The sequence below is a fragment of the Enhydra lutris genome, unplaced genomic scaffold, assembly GCF_002288905.1.
Source record: "Enhydra lutris kenyoni isolate GAN:26980312 unplaced genomic scaffold, ASM228890v2 scaffoldscaffold31, whole genome shotgun sequence".
NCBI lineage: Eukaryota > Metazoa > Chordata > Mammalia > Carnivora > Mustelidae > Enhydra > Enhydra lutris.
In genome coordinates this window covers 15,171,544-15,191,081 of record NW_019154115.1, presented here as the reverse complement: position 1 = coordinate 15,191,081, position 19,538 = coordinate 15,171,544, and the positions used below count along the sequence as shown (strand labels likewise).

The following is a 19,538-nucleotide window of genomic DNA, read 5'->3' as shown; positions in this document are numbered from 1 at the left end:
AAGTGAGTCCATCCCCAACTGGCCCATCTTCAGAAGTGAGGATTGATACTGATTGGCCTACAAAAGCATTTTCCCTGGAGCAAGTTATTGATTGATTAAACCTGTTTAAAACCATTTTGGTGCCTTCTTACCATCATTATGTAACAATCAGTCTTTTCCTAAATTAATGGGAAATTTCTTTTTATGTTCAACCCTAACTGATAAACCTCCCTTAGGTTTAGGTGTGGACTCTGGATCTATTTCCCACTACAGCCTTTATTGACTTTGTGATATTTCTTGAAAAAGTTAATGAACTTTAGACTGCTCATTTGTAAGACATGGCTAATGATACCTACCATTAAGATTATTGTAAAGGAGCGCCTGGGTGGCTCAGTGGGTTAAATTAAAGCCTCTGCCTTTGGCTCGGGTCATGATCCTAGGGTCCTGGGATCGAGCCCCATATCGATCCCTGCTTCCTCCTCTCTCTCTCTGCTTGCCTCTCTGCCTACTTGTGATCTCTCTCTGTCACATAAATAAACAAAATCTTTTTTAAAAAGATTATTGTAAAGATTAATGTTACAATGATTATGAAAATTGTAAATTATAAAATATCCTGAAAATATAAAACACTTGAAATCCTCTCAGATTGTAATAATATATGCCAAAGTGGTATTTAAATTCTAAAGCACTTCATTATCATAAATATTTATAAGATTGTTTTTAGTATTTAAATTATTACTATCAGGGGCACCTGGGTGGCTCAGTTGGTTAAGCATCTGACTCTTGATTGCTGCTCAGGTCATGATCTCAGGGTTGTGAAATTGAGCCCTGCGTTGGGCTCCTTGCTGAGCATTCTTAAGACTCTCTCTCTCTCCCTCTCCCTCTGCCCCTACCCCCCTGCACATGCCCACATGTGCACACGCATGCTCTCTTGCTCTCTCTCAAAAAACTAAAATACAAAAAAAAAAAAAAAGGACTATTATCATGCCTTGTTCTTCAAGACCCAGTTCAAGTGTTCTTTTTTTTTTTCTTTTTTTTTTTTAGAATATTGTTTTGACTACCCAAGTCTTTACTGATCTTCCTGTTCTCTGGATTTTCATATTTCTTATCTGTACCGTACAAATCATACCATCTTGATTTATTCACTGTAATTTCTGATTGTACGTCTTATTACTCCAAACAGATTTAGAGTTACTGAAGGCAAGAAGCTTGTCTTCATTAACATTGAAGACTATCCCATGCAGTCTTAGAATTCCTTTCACCATAGCACTCGGGGCAGCCTCTATAAATTCCGTGGATCTTACATCTGAGATAATGATAACTTGCTAGCCTGGACCTACTCCAACCTTCTCATTTTACCAAACAATGCGATTAAAGTCCAGAGAAGGAGTAACTTGCTCATAGAATACAGAGTCAGAACTAGAACTGCGTCCTCTAGTCCTTGCTATCATTCTTCTTTTGGTATCACTACAATGCTGCATTGTTAATATCCCCAAGGGTGCCTGCCACAGTTGCAGAGCTCATGCTGGGCACTCAGCAAACACCTGTGACTACTTTTCTCACGGCTGAGTTGACTCAGGTATTTGGAAATCAGAGCATGTCCACGATTACTGTTGACACTGTAATTTAATGCTGCGGGGTCTTTCTGAGGTGGCAGCTTGATTCATGATTGTGAATCACTGGACATTTCAGGTCAGATTTGTGGTTTTCAGCCTCTTTTCCTTCTACACGAAGTTCCACAAAGGATCTCCCCAGTCTCTTAGAGTACATACCCCCCTCGCCACTTGCCAAAGTCGACACCAGTAATACAAAGGGAAAGAATCAGTAATTACAGGAAACCTTCCTAGTTAAACATGGCAATGGAAATATACATCAATCACTTTCCTAATGAAAATTAGATTTAAAAAGCACAAGTTTAAAAATGTATCTGCATGAGATTAATTTATTCTCATGCAAATTATTTAAGACTGAATTGGATGCTTCAGAGCTAAAATTCTTTCTGGTTTTTTCTCCAAGCATTTAAATAGGCACTTAACAAAACAGTAATTAAAGGCAGTAGGTTCTTTCTAACTCCAATACCCAAGGCATTTTTGCTTTTCGGAGGCTATTATTGTAAAGTAGACTCTGACCTGGGAGAGAAGATTGGACAGGAAGGAGGTCCTTGCTCAGAAAATGCCCAGATCAGCAAACCCTTCCAGAAAGACTCCCAAATTTCCATTAATACATAACAATAATATTTGCACTTACCATAGCAAGCAAGCCATCCTCATTGTTTTTCACTTGCAGTGTTATCTCTGGGAACACTGTGCTTCTACAGACAGGTTCAGCTCTTTAGTCAAAACCCCATTTAATTTAGGATTTTTCTCTTCCTCCCCCAAGAGTCCTTTCTTTCCCCCATATTACGTTGTAAAAGAAAATATAACTAACCAGAGAGGGCAATATATCAATGTACATTAGGAGCCATAATAATGTTCATATCTTTGATCTTGAAATTTCTTCACTTGGAATTTATTCTAAGAAAAAAAATCAAAAGAAGAAAAATAATAATAATTGGGAAGAATGAAAAATAATTAATAATAGGGAAATAGTTATATCAATTATTACATATCTACTTCAAGGGCTATCATACCAAAGACTAACAGTAACATGATATCTCTTAAATTATAATAATAAATTCAGAAGAGGAAAAAAATGGTATGTTTATATAAAGACTGTTCTTGGAATCATATAAATCTAGGTATACTTACAAAGACTGGAAAATAGTGGATAAAGACAAAAATAGATCGGAGAGGCGAAATAATGGTTGTATTTTGATGGTGATAATTTTTCAAAATGTTTTTTAGTAACACAAATAGTTCATCAGTGTAGTTAGTCTTATGGCATATGAAAACAGAAAACACTCTAGTTTGGGAGTCAGGAAGTGTCCCTAACTGGCATTGTGACCCTGGAAAATCATTTCACTCTTTTTTTTTTTTTTTTTAAAGATTTTATTTATTTATTTGACAGAGATCACAAGTAGGTGGAGTGGCAGGCAGAGAGAGAGAGGGAAGCAGGTGAAGCAGACTCCCCGCTGAACAGAGAACCAGATGCAGGGCTTGATCCCAGGACCCTAAGATCATGACCTGAGCTGAAGGCAGAGGCTTAACCCACTGAGCCATCCAGGTGCCCCAATCTTTTCACTCTTTGATCTTCCTTTTATCATCTATAAATGAGGACATCGAGCAATCTTTTTCTAAGTTATCTTGTAGTTTAACATCTTATTATCTTTCATGGACTTATTTTCTTCTCTAGTTGAAAAGTGTTTTAAACCTTTAAGAATTTAGGGGTGCCTGGCTGGCTCAGATGGTGGAGCAAGTGACTCTTGATCTCAGGGTTGTAAGTTCAAGCCCCATGATGGGTATAGAGATTTTTTAGTAATATTTTTAGTAAAAAAATAAAATCTTAAAACATAATAAATAAATAAATACTCAAGGGTGGTAAACACTTGCCAAATTTCAGGGTCTTAGTCCAGTAAAGGAACTCAAGCTTCAATCTCAAGCTCAGAGAAATGGGTTGCATAAAATAAGAAGGAATCTGTCTTGACTCAAATATAGTCATTTTTCTTAAGCTTAAAGCTTGGATTTATCTACTTTTCAAAACAGCTCATACTTCCACCCTGCTGATGATTACACAGTTAATCATGCAGTAAAATGTCTTTAAAAGATGGAAAAATAGGGTTATCCAAGGGCAGTGTGATATTATGAGTGAATAAATCCTGACTGCTGACATAGGAAGAGCAGTTCTGTTCTTTTTGTTGTTGTTACTTTTCTAATTGTTGCAAGGCACAGTGATATCTGCATTTTAGTTTTAGGTGCTAAGGTGTCAGCAAGGCAAAGTTCTCAGGAGGTGGCAATATGATCACTGAAGCATCCCCCCAGGCGCCACTGGGGACCTAAGAAGCAGTGTTTCCAGAACACATTTTACTTCTCTTGGATCTCAAACTTACTTCCTTTTCCAAGGCTCCCCTTCTCTTTTTTCTCTATATACCCCAATTCAGCTCACCTTTTGAGTACGTAAGCCAAGTAGAAGTTTCGTGGTCCTATGCACATGGCTACAATTCCCTGGCCTCCCCCTTCACTGGCTGTGTGACCATGGATCTTCCCTGGGCATCAGGATCTGGTTATCACACCCTTCTTCACGCATCTGGGGCATAAGAGATCTACCACTGAATCTGTCTCCAGTACATTACCTGGTACATGATGAGTGTTAAATAAATGTCAGAACCTTTCTCATTTCCCAATTCCCTCTGTTAAGAACCCTTACCTGTAGCACTATTATTTGTAGCATTTAACTTGGTACTTTGTATTGTTTTCCAAATAGCTCCTAAGGATATAGCTTCTTTATGCAGTCTCTTAGATGGAGGGTCTCGGTTACAGGATAAGCACCTATTGAACATGCTAGAAGCTTGGGGAAAGTCCAGCAACATCATCTATTATGAAGAAACCAAAAATAGAACTAATTTTTATTAGGTGGTTCTACATGCCACACAGGCACCATGTGTGGACGTTAGCTACTTCAATTCTTTAAAAAAATCCCACGTGGTAGGTAATTTTACTGCCTCTCTACTAAGGAAAACATGACATTTAAAAAAGCTAATGGATGTAACCAAGAAACACAGATGGTGAACAACAGCTGAGATCTGGAGCCCACATCTTTCTGATTTTGGATATAAATTCTTCTTAAGGGACGCCTGGGTGGCTCAGTTGGTTGGACAACTGCCTTCGGCTCAGGTCATGATCCTGGAGTTCCGGGATCGAGTCCCGCATCGGGCTCCCAGCTCCACGGGGAGTCTGCTTCTCCCTCTGACCTTCTCCTTGCTCATGCTCTCTCTCACTGTCTCTCTCTCAAATAAATAAATAAAAATCTTTAAAAAAAATAAATTCTTCTTAAAAAGTGAATTTACTATCAACAACTTGTAGACTTGCTACAGAGCGCCCACAGCCATCAGCCAAGCCCAGATCTATAGGAGGTGTGGTGCTTTTGCCGAGGGACTGTTGGAAACTGGTTCCACAACAGTGTTCTTGCTCCGATGTCACTAGAAAGCTCGTATTTGTGCTCCTCCGGCTGCAGGGTGACACAGAAAGGGAGGAGAGATTGTTGATTCCTCAGTAAAGGTGATCTCTACTAATCTGCCTAGCAGAAAAGCAAGAGTGTCTCTAACCCCCATCTCTATTCAGACTTACCCTCCTTCCTTCCTTTCTCTCTTTCTTTCTTTCTTAAAGATTTATTTATTTATTTTAGCAAGACAGAGAGAACCAGGGGGTGGGAAGAGGGTGCAGAAGGAGAGGGAAAGAGAATTCTGGCAGACTCCCCACTGAGCTTGAAGCCTGACGGGGCCTCGATTTTCATGACCCTGAGCTGAAACCAAGAGTCAAGAGTCTTAACCCACCCAGGGGCCCCTATTCAGACTTTTCTTTAATGATACAATCTCTATTCCTTTCTCTCACAGTATTTGACCCTGATCTATGATAGATCTCTTTATCTGTATTAGATTTATTTGTTTGTTTGTTTTATTTTATTTTTAAAGATTTATTTGAGAAAGCAAGTGCTTGCATGCACGGGCAGAGGGGAGTGGGGCTGAGGGAGAGGAAGAAGAAGCAGGATCCCCTCTGAGCAGGGAGCTCACGGAGCTCCATCCCAGAACCCTGAGACCATGACCTGAGCAGAAGGCGGCCACCTAATGGACTAAGCCACCCAGGTACGGCTATCTATATTAGTTTTAAATTTATAGCTTTATATATATATATATATATATATATATATATATATATATGTAATAGTGCAAATTTATAGCTTTGGGAAACAAACTCAGTAACTCAGTGTTGGCAAGGATGTAGGGCAAAAAGGGTTCTCATACACGGTCATTTGGAAAGTAAAATGATAACAACAACTTTGGAAAAGAAGTCATCAGTTTTTTAAAAAGCTAAATCTACACCTATCACATGATGATTTATTCATTCCGCTCTAGTTATCTAGTCAAGAGAAATGAAATCATACACCTACAGAAAGTCTTATAAATCAATAGTCATCAGAGCAAAAACCCAGAATCAATCAAAATATCCATCAATAGGCAAATGGATACAAATCCAGCTTCCTGAATGGGCTTTGCTTCTTTTCTTTAGCTTAGAATGAGTTCCAATATGTAAAGAGCTTGGAAGGCATCACTCTCATTCTTACATCAAGAAGAAAGGTGAACATGAGGCACCTGGGTGGCTCAGTGGGTTAAAGCCTCTGCCTTCTGCTGGGATCATGATCCCGGGGTCCTGGGATCAAGCCCCACATCCAGCTCTCTGCTCCGTGGGGAGCCTGCTTCCTCCTCTCTCTCTCTCTGCCTGCCCCTCTGCTTACTTGTGATCTCTGTCAAATAAATAAATAAAATCTTTAAAAAAAAAAAGAAGAAGAAAAAGAAGAAGAAAGCTGAACAAACTGAAAATTATTGACTTAATGACCTTTCCTCAGAGAGTTGACGTAGCAGAACAAACCACCACTCTGGAATCTGAGGAGAATATGGAGAATCCCATACAAGAGCAGCTTCTCTGAAACAGAAGCCATAGAAGTCATACACTGAGTGGGATCCTTTCATGGTAATTTTGACAACTGCTGGACCCTGAGTGTGCACTAAAACGAAGGTGAGATATTCCTGATATCCCAAGTCTTGGGGGTGGAGTTGTGGGTGGTGTACTTTCATAGGTTTTTACCTCAGGGAATTCCACCAGGTTCTCATGGTGAAGGGCAAGCAAAATCCTTGATAATCATTTTTAAATACTCCCAGCATGTTGTCCATAACAAAGTCCACTCTGCAGGAGAAGAGACTTGACTAGAGCCTTACTGACTTGGGGAGAAAGGCAATTACCCAACTCTAACTTTTTATCCTTCCTATGTCCCTAGGGGGAAAAAGAAAAGAAAAATGTGAAAGTCACAGCCCACGGACAAAAGCACATGAGAAGACTGAGATTTAATCATAGTATTATAGATTGCTTCCCCTTCCCAATGTTTACCACCACATCAGCAGCTCTCCCATATAATAACAGTGGATAACAGTGAAGAGGGCTGTAAGGCATATAGGTACTCTAAGAAAGTATTCCTAGGGAAACCCAAAGAATACAGATCAGACAAAAATAAGGACACAAAAGGAAACTGAAGCCTTAGAGACCTATAGCCCTATAGCTACAGCAATTAGTAAACACAGGATAACTCTGCCAGATAAACTGAAGCCTCACACTAAAGGTCTATTTTATCTAAGTTCCTGTTATTTAATGCATCATGTCTGGCTTTCAATAAGAAATTACAGGCAAGGAATAAAAGGCAAGAAAAATAGTATGAGGAGACAAAACAAACATGCAGAACCAGACTCAGATATGACACAGATCTTGGAATGATCAGATAGGGATTTTAAAATAACTATGATTAATATGTTAAGGGCTTTAATGGAAAAAATAGACAACATGCAAAAACAGATGGGCCTGGTAAGCAGAGAGATGGAAATTTGAAAAAAATCAAAAGGAAATGCTAGAAATTAAAACACTGTAACAGAAATCAAGGAAGCCTCTGATGGGTAGACTGGGTACAGCCATGAAAGGAATCAATGAGTTTCATGATATGTCCATAGAAATTTCCCAAATTGAAATGCAAGGAGAAAGAATAATGAAGAAAAAAACCCAGAACAGACTACCCGTGAATTGTGGTACTGTTTCAAAAGTATAACATATGAGTAACACCAGGAGCAGAAGAAAGAGAGAATGGGACAAGTGTAATACTTGAAGTAGAAATGAATGAGAATTTTCCAAATTAAATGACAGATACCAAAGAACAGATCCAGGGAACTCAGATGAACATGGAGGAGAAATACACACACATACACACACATGAATGTACACACACACAAATATCACATTCAGACTTCAGAAAACCAGAAACAAGAAGAAAATCTTGTAAGAAGCTAAGGGGGAAAATACCTTACCTATTGAGGAATAAGAAAAAGAATTACCTGGACTTCTCAAGGTGACTGGCTGGCTCAGTCAGTAGGGCACATGACTCTTGATCTTGTAGTTGTGAGTTCATGCCCCACACTGGGTGTCAAGATTACTTGAGAAAAATAAATTTTTTAAAAGATTTATTTATTTATTTGAGAGAGATAGAGAGAGCATGAGCAGGGAGAGAGGGAGAAAAGCAGACTTCCCGCTGAGCATGCAGAACCCATCTTGGGCTCCACCCCATGAGCCTGAGATCATGACCCTGGATGATCCTTTATATTCATGAATGAATGTTGAATTGATAAATCACAATTCCTTTATCCATTCACTTGTTTGTCACTATTTTCTATTCCTTGCACCTGCTATTTGATTCTTTTTCCTTTTCTCTTCTTTTTTGGCCTTGTCTGGTTTTGACTGAGCGTTTTATAGAATTTCATTTTCTCTTTTCTCTTAGCATATCAGTTATAATTCCTCAGAAAATTTCTTTAGTGGTTGTCCCAGTACTTGCAGTATACATTTACCACTAATCCAAATTCACTTTCAAATAACTATTATTTCATGGTAGTGTAGGTATATTATAAAACAGTATTTCCAATTCCTCCTTCGCATCTCTTATAAGGTTTTCATTTACTTACCTATATGCTATAATTACTATTACTATTATTATTACTATGTTATAATATATTACCAATATATTACTATTGTTATTTTGAACAGTTTTTTTTAAGAGTTTATTTATTTATTTGGCAGAGAGAGAGAGCATAAGCAGGGGGAGCAGCAGAGGCAGAGGGAAAATCAGACTCCCCTCTGAGCAGGAAGCCAGGCATGGGGCTCGATCCCAAAACCCTGGGATCAGGACCTGAGCCAAAGACAGATGCTTAACAGACTGAGCCACCCAGGCACCTGTGTATTTTAGACAGTTATCCATCATAATCATAATGTTATACATTAGATCCTTAAACCTTATTCATCGTATAGCTGAAAGTTTGTACCTTTTAACCATATACTATTGCTTTACTATCACAGAGATCACATGGTACCCACTTTTTGCTCTTTCAAATATCTTTACCAAAAATAGTATTCTGACCTAGGTTCTGGAAATGGATATGGGGGAAGGTTTTTGGAATTGTAGTGTGTGTATAAAAGAAAATTAGATTGTAAAGAAATAATCTTCTAGGCATGTTCGAGCCATTTTAAAGCTAGTATTTTAGGTATTGAATGTATTACCTTTGTAAAACCAAGTGACCAAGCTATTGGTTCGATTTTTAAATTTGTACTTAACTAAAGCTTAAGTCGTGGTCTGTTGTGTGGGCCACAAAAGAGGAAAGATTGTGCAATATCATTTCTGCAAAGATGTGCATACCTAAACCCAACTGAGAAACATGAGAACTCTAAAAAATTTTTTGCAGCCAGCATACCATTGACACATAAACTCCTCGCTTCATAACTAATGGGAAGTTTTTCTTTTGTTTTCATTTTTTAATCTGAAAAATTTTTTTTGACATCTTCTACATTCAGATAGCTGTATTTAGTTAGTTTGGCAATGTGAATCTTTGCTGTAATCAGATATTAGCACACATCTTCAAGATCATTGGGTTCTGACATTATATTGGTCTTTAGTATTTAGTTGAGATGGTCTAACACCAAAGGAGTAAAAACACTGACGAAACTAATGAGGGATCCACTAGAGGGCAGCAAAGTGCAAACCAAATTTAAATTTGCCCAAGGCAAGCTGATGCTTTCCTGAAAAAAATTTGTATTGGAAAGATTTCTTAAATGCAAAACATTCAAATTAGTTCTGTGATTTAAAAGAATTTACATACAAATGTTTCTCTTTCTTAGAAGTAGTGGTCCTAAGACTCATTCTGTTAAAGAGCAAACTGAGAATAGAACGGGTCCTAGTCCTATCTCTTATACTAGGTGTGTGATTTAGGGCAATCTGCAGTTTGTCTTTTTGGTCCTTTTCTATGTTACATGGGTCTGCACAAAATAATTCTTAAAGTTCTTTTCAACTCTAAAATCCCAAGGCTTTATGATTTATGATTGCATTTTCATCATTTAAGTCTTGCTGATTTAGGCTCTTACGTTGTTTGATCAACCGTAACTTGATAGTGGTGGAGATTCTGTTTGGAAATACCCACCATTATTTCATGGAAAATTTAGGTCCCTGAGTATGTTGATGTTACCTTAATAAAGCGCTTCTTCCCCCAAACTATTATTTGTATATAATCTAGTGACAATAATGATTGCGATGTTTTCTGGAATAGGTTTTGCTATTTGCAATCTGTTTTTATTTAAAAAAAAAAAAAAAGGCAGCAAAATAAATTCCCAACATGATATATTGTATGTAGCCAATTTGTTTTCACTTTCTATTTATTTTCCTTTTAAACTACTACATATGTGAACTCAGTATCAGTTACTCTACCAAAATTGTGAAATCACAGAGAAAGTTATACATTTTTTTTTTAAAAGTTGTTGGTTTGAAGGCCAGGGATATGGTGACTTAGAGTGGCACTAAAGAGCACATGAATGCTCTGAGTACTGTTATGTCATAATTCACTTGGTCAACCATATGAATCTTCTGGATGTGGCTGATTTTGACAGTGAATTCACAGTTATTCTTCGCATTTGTTCGATGATGGTCACGGTAAGCACCTACCACAATAACCCATTTTCAGCTAATGCCTGAGTTGTGACTAAAACTGAAACCCTGTTCTAAACAGCATTTTTTCATGAGCACCATTGGATAAAACTCTAACAGTTTAGTGAAAGCAGAAATGGTTTCTTAATCCAGGCTGCTAATGTAGTCATATTTAACACCACATCATACCACATATTCAAATATTTTGAACCCTCATTTAAGGACACATTTTCCTCCTACATGCATAAGAAAGGAAGAAATACGCTTGTTTGGCAGTGAATGTGGCCAAGAAAGGAAAATCATCGATTAAAACATAATACACTTATTATCACTATCAGAAGCCAGAGGTAGAACAGTATTATAGTTATGTTCTAGACTCCCTGCCCTGGCATATTAGCTCAGCTGGGGCCAGTTAGGCTACCACCCTTTTTTCTATGACTCTGTGGCTAGTTAGCATCTTCTCGAACAGAACCTTAGATAATAAATTACTCATTTAACCTTAGAACCTTAGATAATAAATTACTCATTGAGATAATAAATTACTCATTTGAACCAATTTGCTTTTCCACTAGGGTGGGAGAATATGAGGAGACCCCCAACTTAGAATCAACAGTTTCAGATGTAAGTTACAGTCCCCCAAAGATAAACCCTTCAGATGCTTGGTATTATTTCTAGAAAGTAATGAGTAAAATACTGATTGCCTCCGTGCAAATCCTAACTCTGCTCTATATTCTGTGCCTCAATATCCTCTTCCCTAAAATGAGGACAACTGTGTCTGTCTTTTAGGCTTGTTTAAAAATTAAACAAGTTAGTACTTGTAAAACTTATTATTTTAGCCAAGAATATTAAAGTGGTTTCAGTTTTTCCAGAGCTTTCTCAGAAAGATGTAGCTAAAAGCATCAGATCTGAGTTCCTATTAATAATTCACTGTTGACCTTGAACAAGTTACTTCACCTTTCTTGGCCTCATTTTCTCACCTGGGTCTTAAATGATGCTTCAGAGATAACACACGCTCTAAGATGGATGTGTGATCAATGGATGTTGTGGAATGAACAAACTTCAGTTGAGGAGGTTGGGGCAAAGAGATCACCAGCAAACCCTCTAGTTTTAACACTTCCTGTGATCCAGAGTCTCCCAATAGAGCAGTGAGGAGCATGAAGTCGCAATTGTCTATCTATATTGGGGAAGATGAAGTGCAATTGTCTATATTGGGAACCACTCCTGCAGAACACCATACCATTTGCTGAAATGAATTCTGAAGGTATTACACAAAATACTACGTCCTTTATTGTGATAATCTAGCAATGTATGTGCCAATATTGGACTGAACAAAGCCCTGAATATAAAAATAAATAGCATTTATTTTGTCCGAAGCGGCTGTCAGGGTCCGAGGTCCCAGCGCGCGGAGAGCACCCCAAGGGGAGGGCCGAGGCCCGGGAGCCCTCAGGGGAGCAGCAGGGAGCCCAGCAGCAGCTCGCCCTGGGCCAGCCCGCGGCCCCGCTCGCGGCCGCGGCCCGGCTTCTCCGCCTTGACGCGCACGGCCAGGCGGCGCACATGCTCCTCCGACAGCCCGTCCAGGCACTCGTCCTGGTCGAAGGCGGCCTTGCGGCTCGGCCGCACCACGGCGCTGCGCTGCGGGCGCGTCTTGCCTGGAGAGCGCAGGACGAAGCTGACGCGGCAGCCCACGGCGCGGGGCTCGGCGGTCCCTGCGGGCAGGCCCTCGGCGCCGAGCAGCCGCACTCGGAGCCGCCCGCTGGCCCGGCTGTACTCGGCGGCCAGGCGCAGGGCGCCCCCAGCGCGGCCCAGGGCCACGGTGCCCTCGGCCTCCAGGCGCTCGGGCCGCGGGTCGGGGCCAGGCGGTGGCGGCGGCGGCGGGGACGCGGAGGGTGCCCGGGCCGGGGGCCGCGAGCCGGCGCCGCACTCGTCGTCGTCGTCCCCGCTGGACACGGAGCGGGCGCGCGCCAGGCCACGGCTCCTCCGGGCCGGCAGAGCGCGGCTCAGCAGTCCTTCGCGGGCGCGCAGGAGGCGGTGGGCGCGGGGCGGCGGCGCGGGCACGTCCGGGTCTGCCGGGGGCCGGCCGGGAGCGCGGGGTCGGGGTCCGGGGCTGCGTCCGGGGGCAGGAGCGGGGCGGCGCCGGCACCCCCGAGGAAGAGTGACTCCTTGCGGCGGGTGTGCGGGCTCTCGAGCAGCGCGCAGAAGCCGTAAGTGGTGCGCGCGCGCGGCAGGTGCGGCAGCGAGAGCGCGGCCTGCGAGCGCGGGTCCCAGTCCGTGTGCCCGGCCCCGTCGTCGATTTCTGCCGCTTGGATCCAGGAAACCCGGAGCGCAGCCAGGGCGGTGCCCGGCGCAAGTCGCGGGGGGATGCAGAACTCAGGGATGCGGTCCGGGGTGAGCACGTTTTCCCACGCGGCGGGCGTGAGGGCCCGGACTTGGTGGCCCCGGGTCCGAAGAATCCCGTTCCTGCCCTTCAGGAGGCGCTCGGGACCCAAGCGGAGCCTCTCCAGGCACCACATAAGGCGGCGAATGCCGGATGCAAGGACACTGCGGGTGCTGGTCAGCCTGCGCTTCACAATGGTATACCAGTCGTCGCAGGGAGCTCTGCAAGGCGCAGCAATTCCCGTGTCTTTTCTCCTACTTTAGGGTTGCTTTCTTCTTCCTCCCCTGGGACAGTGCCAGCTGCCCTTCTCGCTGCTATTGCGAGCTATATCTCAGTGACTGAAGAACAATCGTTCTTCTCTTGTCTCTAGCCAGTCCTGTACACTTCAGGGCTTGTTGATTTAATCTCGATCCTCCGCTGGCCTAAGGCGGAGGTTCTTAAAATGTTGGCCTCTCACTTTGGTGAGAGGCCTCAGTGCCAAGAAGAGCTTTGCTTGTGCAATCGTTTCCTGAATCCTTGGATTATTGCACTCTAGTCCTTGGCGAGAATTAGAATAATAATTATTACCCCCTCTAGGACTCACGGCTTGCTCCCAGGAGAGTTAAACAAGGTGGGTTCCTCCTCCCGTACCTGGGGTCCGGTGTCAGATGGGTGTCTGCACGGTTCTGCCTGAGGCACCCAACCAGGGAGGCGCGTCGCCTCCACAAAGTTCAAAGCGCGCGCGGCCGGATTCAGCACCGCTGGTCAAGGACAGCCGGCCTGAGCCTTTATACTTGCAGCCCTGACCGCCGACCAATGCGCGGGCGCGAGAGGCGCTGCTTGGTAACCTGATGCCAGGCCTTCCGCTCTGCCACGTGGCTCCGTGGACTGAGCAAATTCAAAACATCCAGTTCCTTCTCTCCCTTACGTCTGGTGGGTCTGTTATTCTCAGAAACCCTAAACAAGTTTCTATTTTCTCACGTGCGAAAAAGGTTCTCGACTATATCGAGAGTCATTGGGAGGATCGCCGCACGTATGAATGTGAATCCGCGGAAGCATTCTACGCCCACCACTAAAAGAAGATGCAAGTCGTGTTTGTCTTATTTTTACCTAATACCGTCCCTGTCCCCCAAAAGCCAGCCTTCGAAGTTTCTTACCTGCTTTCTGATGTTCAGTCCTGATTTTAAATGTATTTTCTTTGTTGATTAGAATTCATTCGGTACCGGAACCTTATGGAGTGCTGAAAATATTCCATATCTTGATCTGGGTGCGGTTACAGAGGTGTTTCCATATGTTAAGAAATCAGTTAGTATACACTTAAAATTACGTGTAAGATTGTGTGTATCTCATGGTAATTAAAAATCACAACCCATTTCTTAAGCCTTTGTGTGCTGATTTTTGATTGGGAATATATACTCCTGCATACAACTGCTGTTGGAACCATGCTTTGAAGGCACACACCCCCCCCCCCCCCCCCACCTCTGGCCTTTCTAGGCTGTATCCACCTGGGAGACCCTTTTTATTCCTTCTGAAAACTGACCTATGTTCATTCTGTAGAACTGTTTCCGGCTAGCTCAGCTTAAAAGAGATCTGAGGCATTTTGTTCAGAATTTGGGTGTATGCTATTTCTGCTTAAAATCCTTCCTTGTAAGTTAATTGTTTCTCCAAATAATGTTTAGTAATTAAACAAAATAAGGTTCAGTGAATTAAATTCATCCAAAGGGTTTTTAGGATGGGACATGTGCATTTTGTTTTCAGGGTATACATACACAGGCACTGTGCTCCATGATTTACACAATAGAACTGTCATATAAACCTGCAAATTATGATTATTCCTAGTAACTTACCATGTTCTCAGTGATGGGAAATGGAGGTAATAATATACATTAGTGAGCATAAATGAGTTGCTTTGGGAATTAAATGAATCTAATAATGTAAAATATTTAGCATTGTGCCTGGAACATGGTAAGAGCTAGATACACAGAAGTTGCAATTATATTAATGATAATAAAAATAGAAGAGACACTGTTGAGTGCTGTGGTTAAGAAAACTGGATCTGGGGGCGCCTGGGTGGCTCAGTGGGTTAAAGCCTCTGCCTTCAGCTCATGATTTCAGGGTCCTGGGATGGAGGGCTGCATCGGGCTCTCTGCTCAGCAGGGAGCCTGCTTCCTCCTCTCTCTCTGCCTGCCTCTCTGCCTACTTGTGATTTCTGTCTGTCAAATAGATAAATAAAATCTTAAAAAAAAAAAACTGGGTCTGAAGTCGGATCTGGTTTTGATTGTAGAATGACTCCTTACTATGTGACATGAGCAAGTTACTAAACCTTTCCAAGCCACTGTATCAAATGTACAATAGTAGTTGGGACATTTAAGAGGTAATGAAATTAATGATGATATAAAAGAGACCCAGGAGAGCTCCCACATCCCTTCTGAGAATAATAGTATGTACCTATAGGGTTGTCATAAGTATATACTAGATTATGCATGTTAAGAGTTGAGCATACAACCTAACATACACAATGTCTGATATGATATTTGTTATTATAGAAGAGAGCGAGTGCTCATTAGTTCATTTATTCATTCAAAGCAATGTTTATTGAATGCTTCCTGAGTTTTAGCCGCCATCTTAGGCACGTGGATCCAGGCTATACAAGATCACATCAGCTATATACATCCATCAGAGGAGCAATGATGAGGATGAAATATTTGAATTCTGTCTATCAGAGGCAGAAGTGAGAAGAAAATATTGAACAGGATTTATATATTTAGTCTGGGCAGGGAGGCAGGGTTGACAGGTCCCTGGGCTTGCCATGCCCTTGACTAGTTACTTCTTTGTCTTTATATCATCTCCATGCCTGGCTCAGATTCTTGGGGGGCAATGCTAAATCTATGGGAGAATGATTGCTGAATTATATATACACTTGAGAATGTGTTTTGGCTCACTTTTTTCAGGAGACAAGAAGCTGTTAGCTCTGCAAGTGAGAGCCCAGAGAGCCCTTGGTTAAAATGGGGAGGCTCACCATCTGAGAAGTTGTTACGCAAAGCTATGCTGTGGTGGGAGAAAGGAAAAAAGCACCAGAGCATGAGAAATGATTTATGGGTGAAGAAATACAGACTTTGGAGTAAATCTGTACAAGGTTGAATCTGTTTATGCAAATTTTTAGCTATGGGACTGTGGGCAAGTTAGTTAACCTCTTTGAATCTAAGTTGTAAAATGAGAGTAATAATATCTACCACACAAGACTGTTGTGTTAAAAATACATGAAATGTCTGGCACACAGTAAGTGCTAGTGAGCTTTTAGCTGTTATTATTATACAGGTTTGCTTAGTCAGGGATTAGCTGATTCACACATGAAGTCCTCTAAAAACATTTTTCTTTGTGGCAGATTTGCTTTGTCTTTATTAACAATGCACCTTCTTCAGTGACACTTTAGAAGCATTTCCTGTGTAAGGTTTCTTGAAAGCTTCAGGCTTGTCTTTGAATGGCTGGTCCCCTGTGGCCCCATTAAGCCTTATGTTTTCCTTACCTTAGAAGCATGAGCCACAGAGTACTTGGGAAGATGGTGTAACAGGATCCAGCCCTATGTCTGGAACACACAAATCTCCTCAGAGGAAGGCTGTGGCACTTCAGGGCTCACAGCTAGAACCGTGGGAACATCCAGTAACGGAGCTCTAAAATAATTTGGTGAAGTGAGGGTGAATAGATTACATACCATCCAGGCCAGAGGTGTTCTTGTAGTAGGAGGAAACTGAACAATATAGACTTAAAAAGATAATAAATTGGAGGTCAGATGTCACAGAAAGCAAGAAAAAGAGAGCTTACAACCAAATAAAAAAACACCTGTGCTCTGGCTTATCTGTCTTTCTCATTCAAGGAAGTAGAGTATGGAGCTATGGAAAAAACACAGACCAGGGAGTCAGGACATTGAATGTTAGCTCTGACAGTCACTAACTTGTTGTGGAACATTAGCAAGTCCCTTAATTCTCTTTCCTACTCACTGTCTCCACCTGTCAAACGAGGGGGGTTGGATTAGCCAGATTTGTTTTCCTCTGGTTCTCAAATTCTGCAATCTACTCCAGTGCTTTCTGCCAGCTAATCTTCCTGCATTTTCTGACAGTCCATGGTGTTATGCTTGTTCTCTAGCTTTCTTCTCCATTTCCTTCTTTCCCCCCCAGAGACCTTTTGCTTTCTCTCAACAAAAGGTAAGGAAATAGCATGTGGGTATGAGGTATTGCAAAGTTAGAAATTCTTACTTTTCAGTTTTTAAGCAAGAGTTGTTAATTTTTTATTTGCATGTGTGTGTGTGTGAGAGAGAGAGAGAGAGCACACATGGATGAGTTGGTGGGAGGGACAGAGAGAGAGGGAGAGAGAGAACCTTAAGCAGACCCCTCCACAGCGCAGAGCCCAATATGGGGCTCAATCTCACGACCCTGAGATCATGACCTGAACTGAAATCAAGAGTTAGAAAGTAAAAAAAATAAATAAATAAAAAAAAAATTGAACACTTAACTGACTGAGCCACCCAAGCAACCCAAGGGTTGTTAATTTTTAATTGTAGTTTACTGCTCAGTCCCACATTGCAGTTTACTTTTGCAATTGCTTTTGTTGTTGCATTATTCTTAAGTCAGATTGAATGTAAGAACTGTAATTACTACAATGTTTACTTTCTTTAACCTCCATATCCAAACTCCTTTGGGTATAGTGCTATACATCAGAGTGTAATAATACTTCTTTACATTACTTTGTTTTAGATTAGGACTGTAAATATCTGATTTCTTCAAGAAGTATGTAGGATTTGGAGCATTGCTGTGTGCACCTTATCAAACTGTCAGAACATACTTAAAAAGTGAAATACTAAAATTTGCAAGATTTTTCTTATTATGTTGTAATAGCACTATTAATTCTGACAATAGGGGCACCTGGGTGGCTCAGTGGGTTAAGCAGGCTAAGCCTCTGCTTTTGGCTCAGGTGATGATCTCAGGTCCTGGGATCGAGCCCGCATCGGGCTCTCTGCTCAGCAGGGAGCCTGCTTCCCTCTCTTTCTCTGCCTACTTGTGATCTCTCTCTATCACATAAATAAATAAAATCTTTAAAAATAAATAAAAAAAATAATGACAATATGAAGTTGAAGTTTCCGCCTCGGGATTTTCTGTTCTTTGATTAACCTTCCAAAGTAAGATCTGAGAATTATTACTAGCCTAGCAGTGATTTAACTACAATTATTGAAAGAGGAAAGGGTGGCAATGTTCAGGGAGCTAAAGGAAATTAATGCCTGCTATGTAATTTTCAGTAAATTGCTTAGTATTCTTGACTTATTTTCCTGTAACATGGGGCAGTATTACTACCTGCATTACTTATCCCACAGATTTTTTTTGTGAGGATTACATGAAAATGCATACCTTGGCATAATAATGGTATCATAGGTCATGAGTTAAAACTGAATATTAATAAAATGGAATAATGCATATAAAAACACACACATTATTCTTTCAAAAGTGTAAAGTACCATAGAAGTGCAAGGAATTACTATTATACAAGGATGAGTATTGCTCACGTCTCCCAGCAGATTATGCCCTCTGTTTCATTTGCTTGACCATTCTATTTCTGCCTGTGGCATCTTCGTATAATCTTGCACTGTTACTTATACATCACACGTCCTTGCATTGTTTGCTTAACTGTTTTATGGTGCATGCCTATCCCAACCAGATCATAGTACTGGGGTTTTTTGTTGTTGGTTTTTTTGTTTGTTTGTTGTTGTTGTTGTTATTATTGTTGTTTTTGCTTTCCCTTCAGTACATAGTTGGTGTGAGTACACAAGGGGAGAGAGATTATTGGAGGAGGATGGGTGGACTAGAAACACCGTGGGGACAGTTAGAGGAGGGTGTCAAAACAGTGGAAAGTTACTGGGTATTTTTGAGCAGGTGACTAACTTGAGTTCTCCTGTGCTTTAGAAACTAGCTCCCATGGCAGCGTGCAGATGGATGGAGAAGGGAGAAAAAGGAGGCCAGTTAGAAGGTGATTACATGCTCCAGGTGAAATATAAGAAGAATTTAGGAAATGTGGCAGAAGCAGAATAGACAGGTTTGGCTTTTCATTGGTTGCAGATAGTGAAGGAAAGAAGTGCACAGTGCCTCCTAGGTATTTTGTCAGGGCGACTGAGCAATGAAGGACAAATGGTTAAGGACATATTTTCTGTGTATACCTGTGAAGGATGGAGGTGGGTATTGATAGTACTGATTAGTATTGGTTCTTTCTTTTACATCCATTTTACATAACACAATTGCAGACATTTTTACTTCTCTTTGATCTTGTCTTAGTCCATTCAGGCTGCTATAAAAAATTACCATAAACTGTGGTTTAAAAAAATAAAAATTTCTCACAGTTCTGAATATTGGAAGTCCAATATTAAAATGCCAGGCAATTTAGAATCTGGTGAGGACCCACTTCCTGGTTCATAGATGGGTGCTTTCTTGTTGTGTTCTCAACATGCAAAAGCAGAGGGAGCTCTCTGTATTTTTTGGGGGGAGGGTGGTCTTTTTAAAAAGGGTACTAA

At 41.3% G+C, this 19,538-nt stretch overlaps 1 protein-coding gene across 1 annotated transcript; it reads right to left on the bottom strand.

Moving 5' to 3' along the window:
• Window positions 1-12,075: 12,075 nt before the first annotated feature.
• LOC111153121 (C2 calcium dependent domain containing 4A) lies at window positions 12,076-13,142 on the bottom strand. Its single transcript, XM_022511919.1, is given in 2 exon segments — window positions 12,076-12,765; window positions 12,768-13,142. Coding segments are annotated over 2 exon segments (1,065 nt in total).
• Window positions 13,143-19,538: the final 6,396 nt, after the last annotated feature.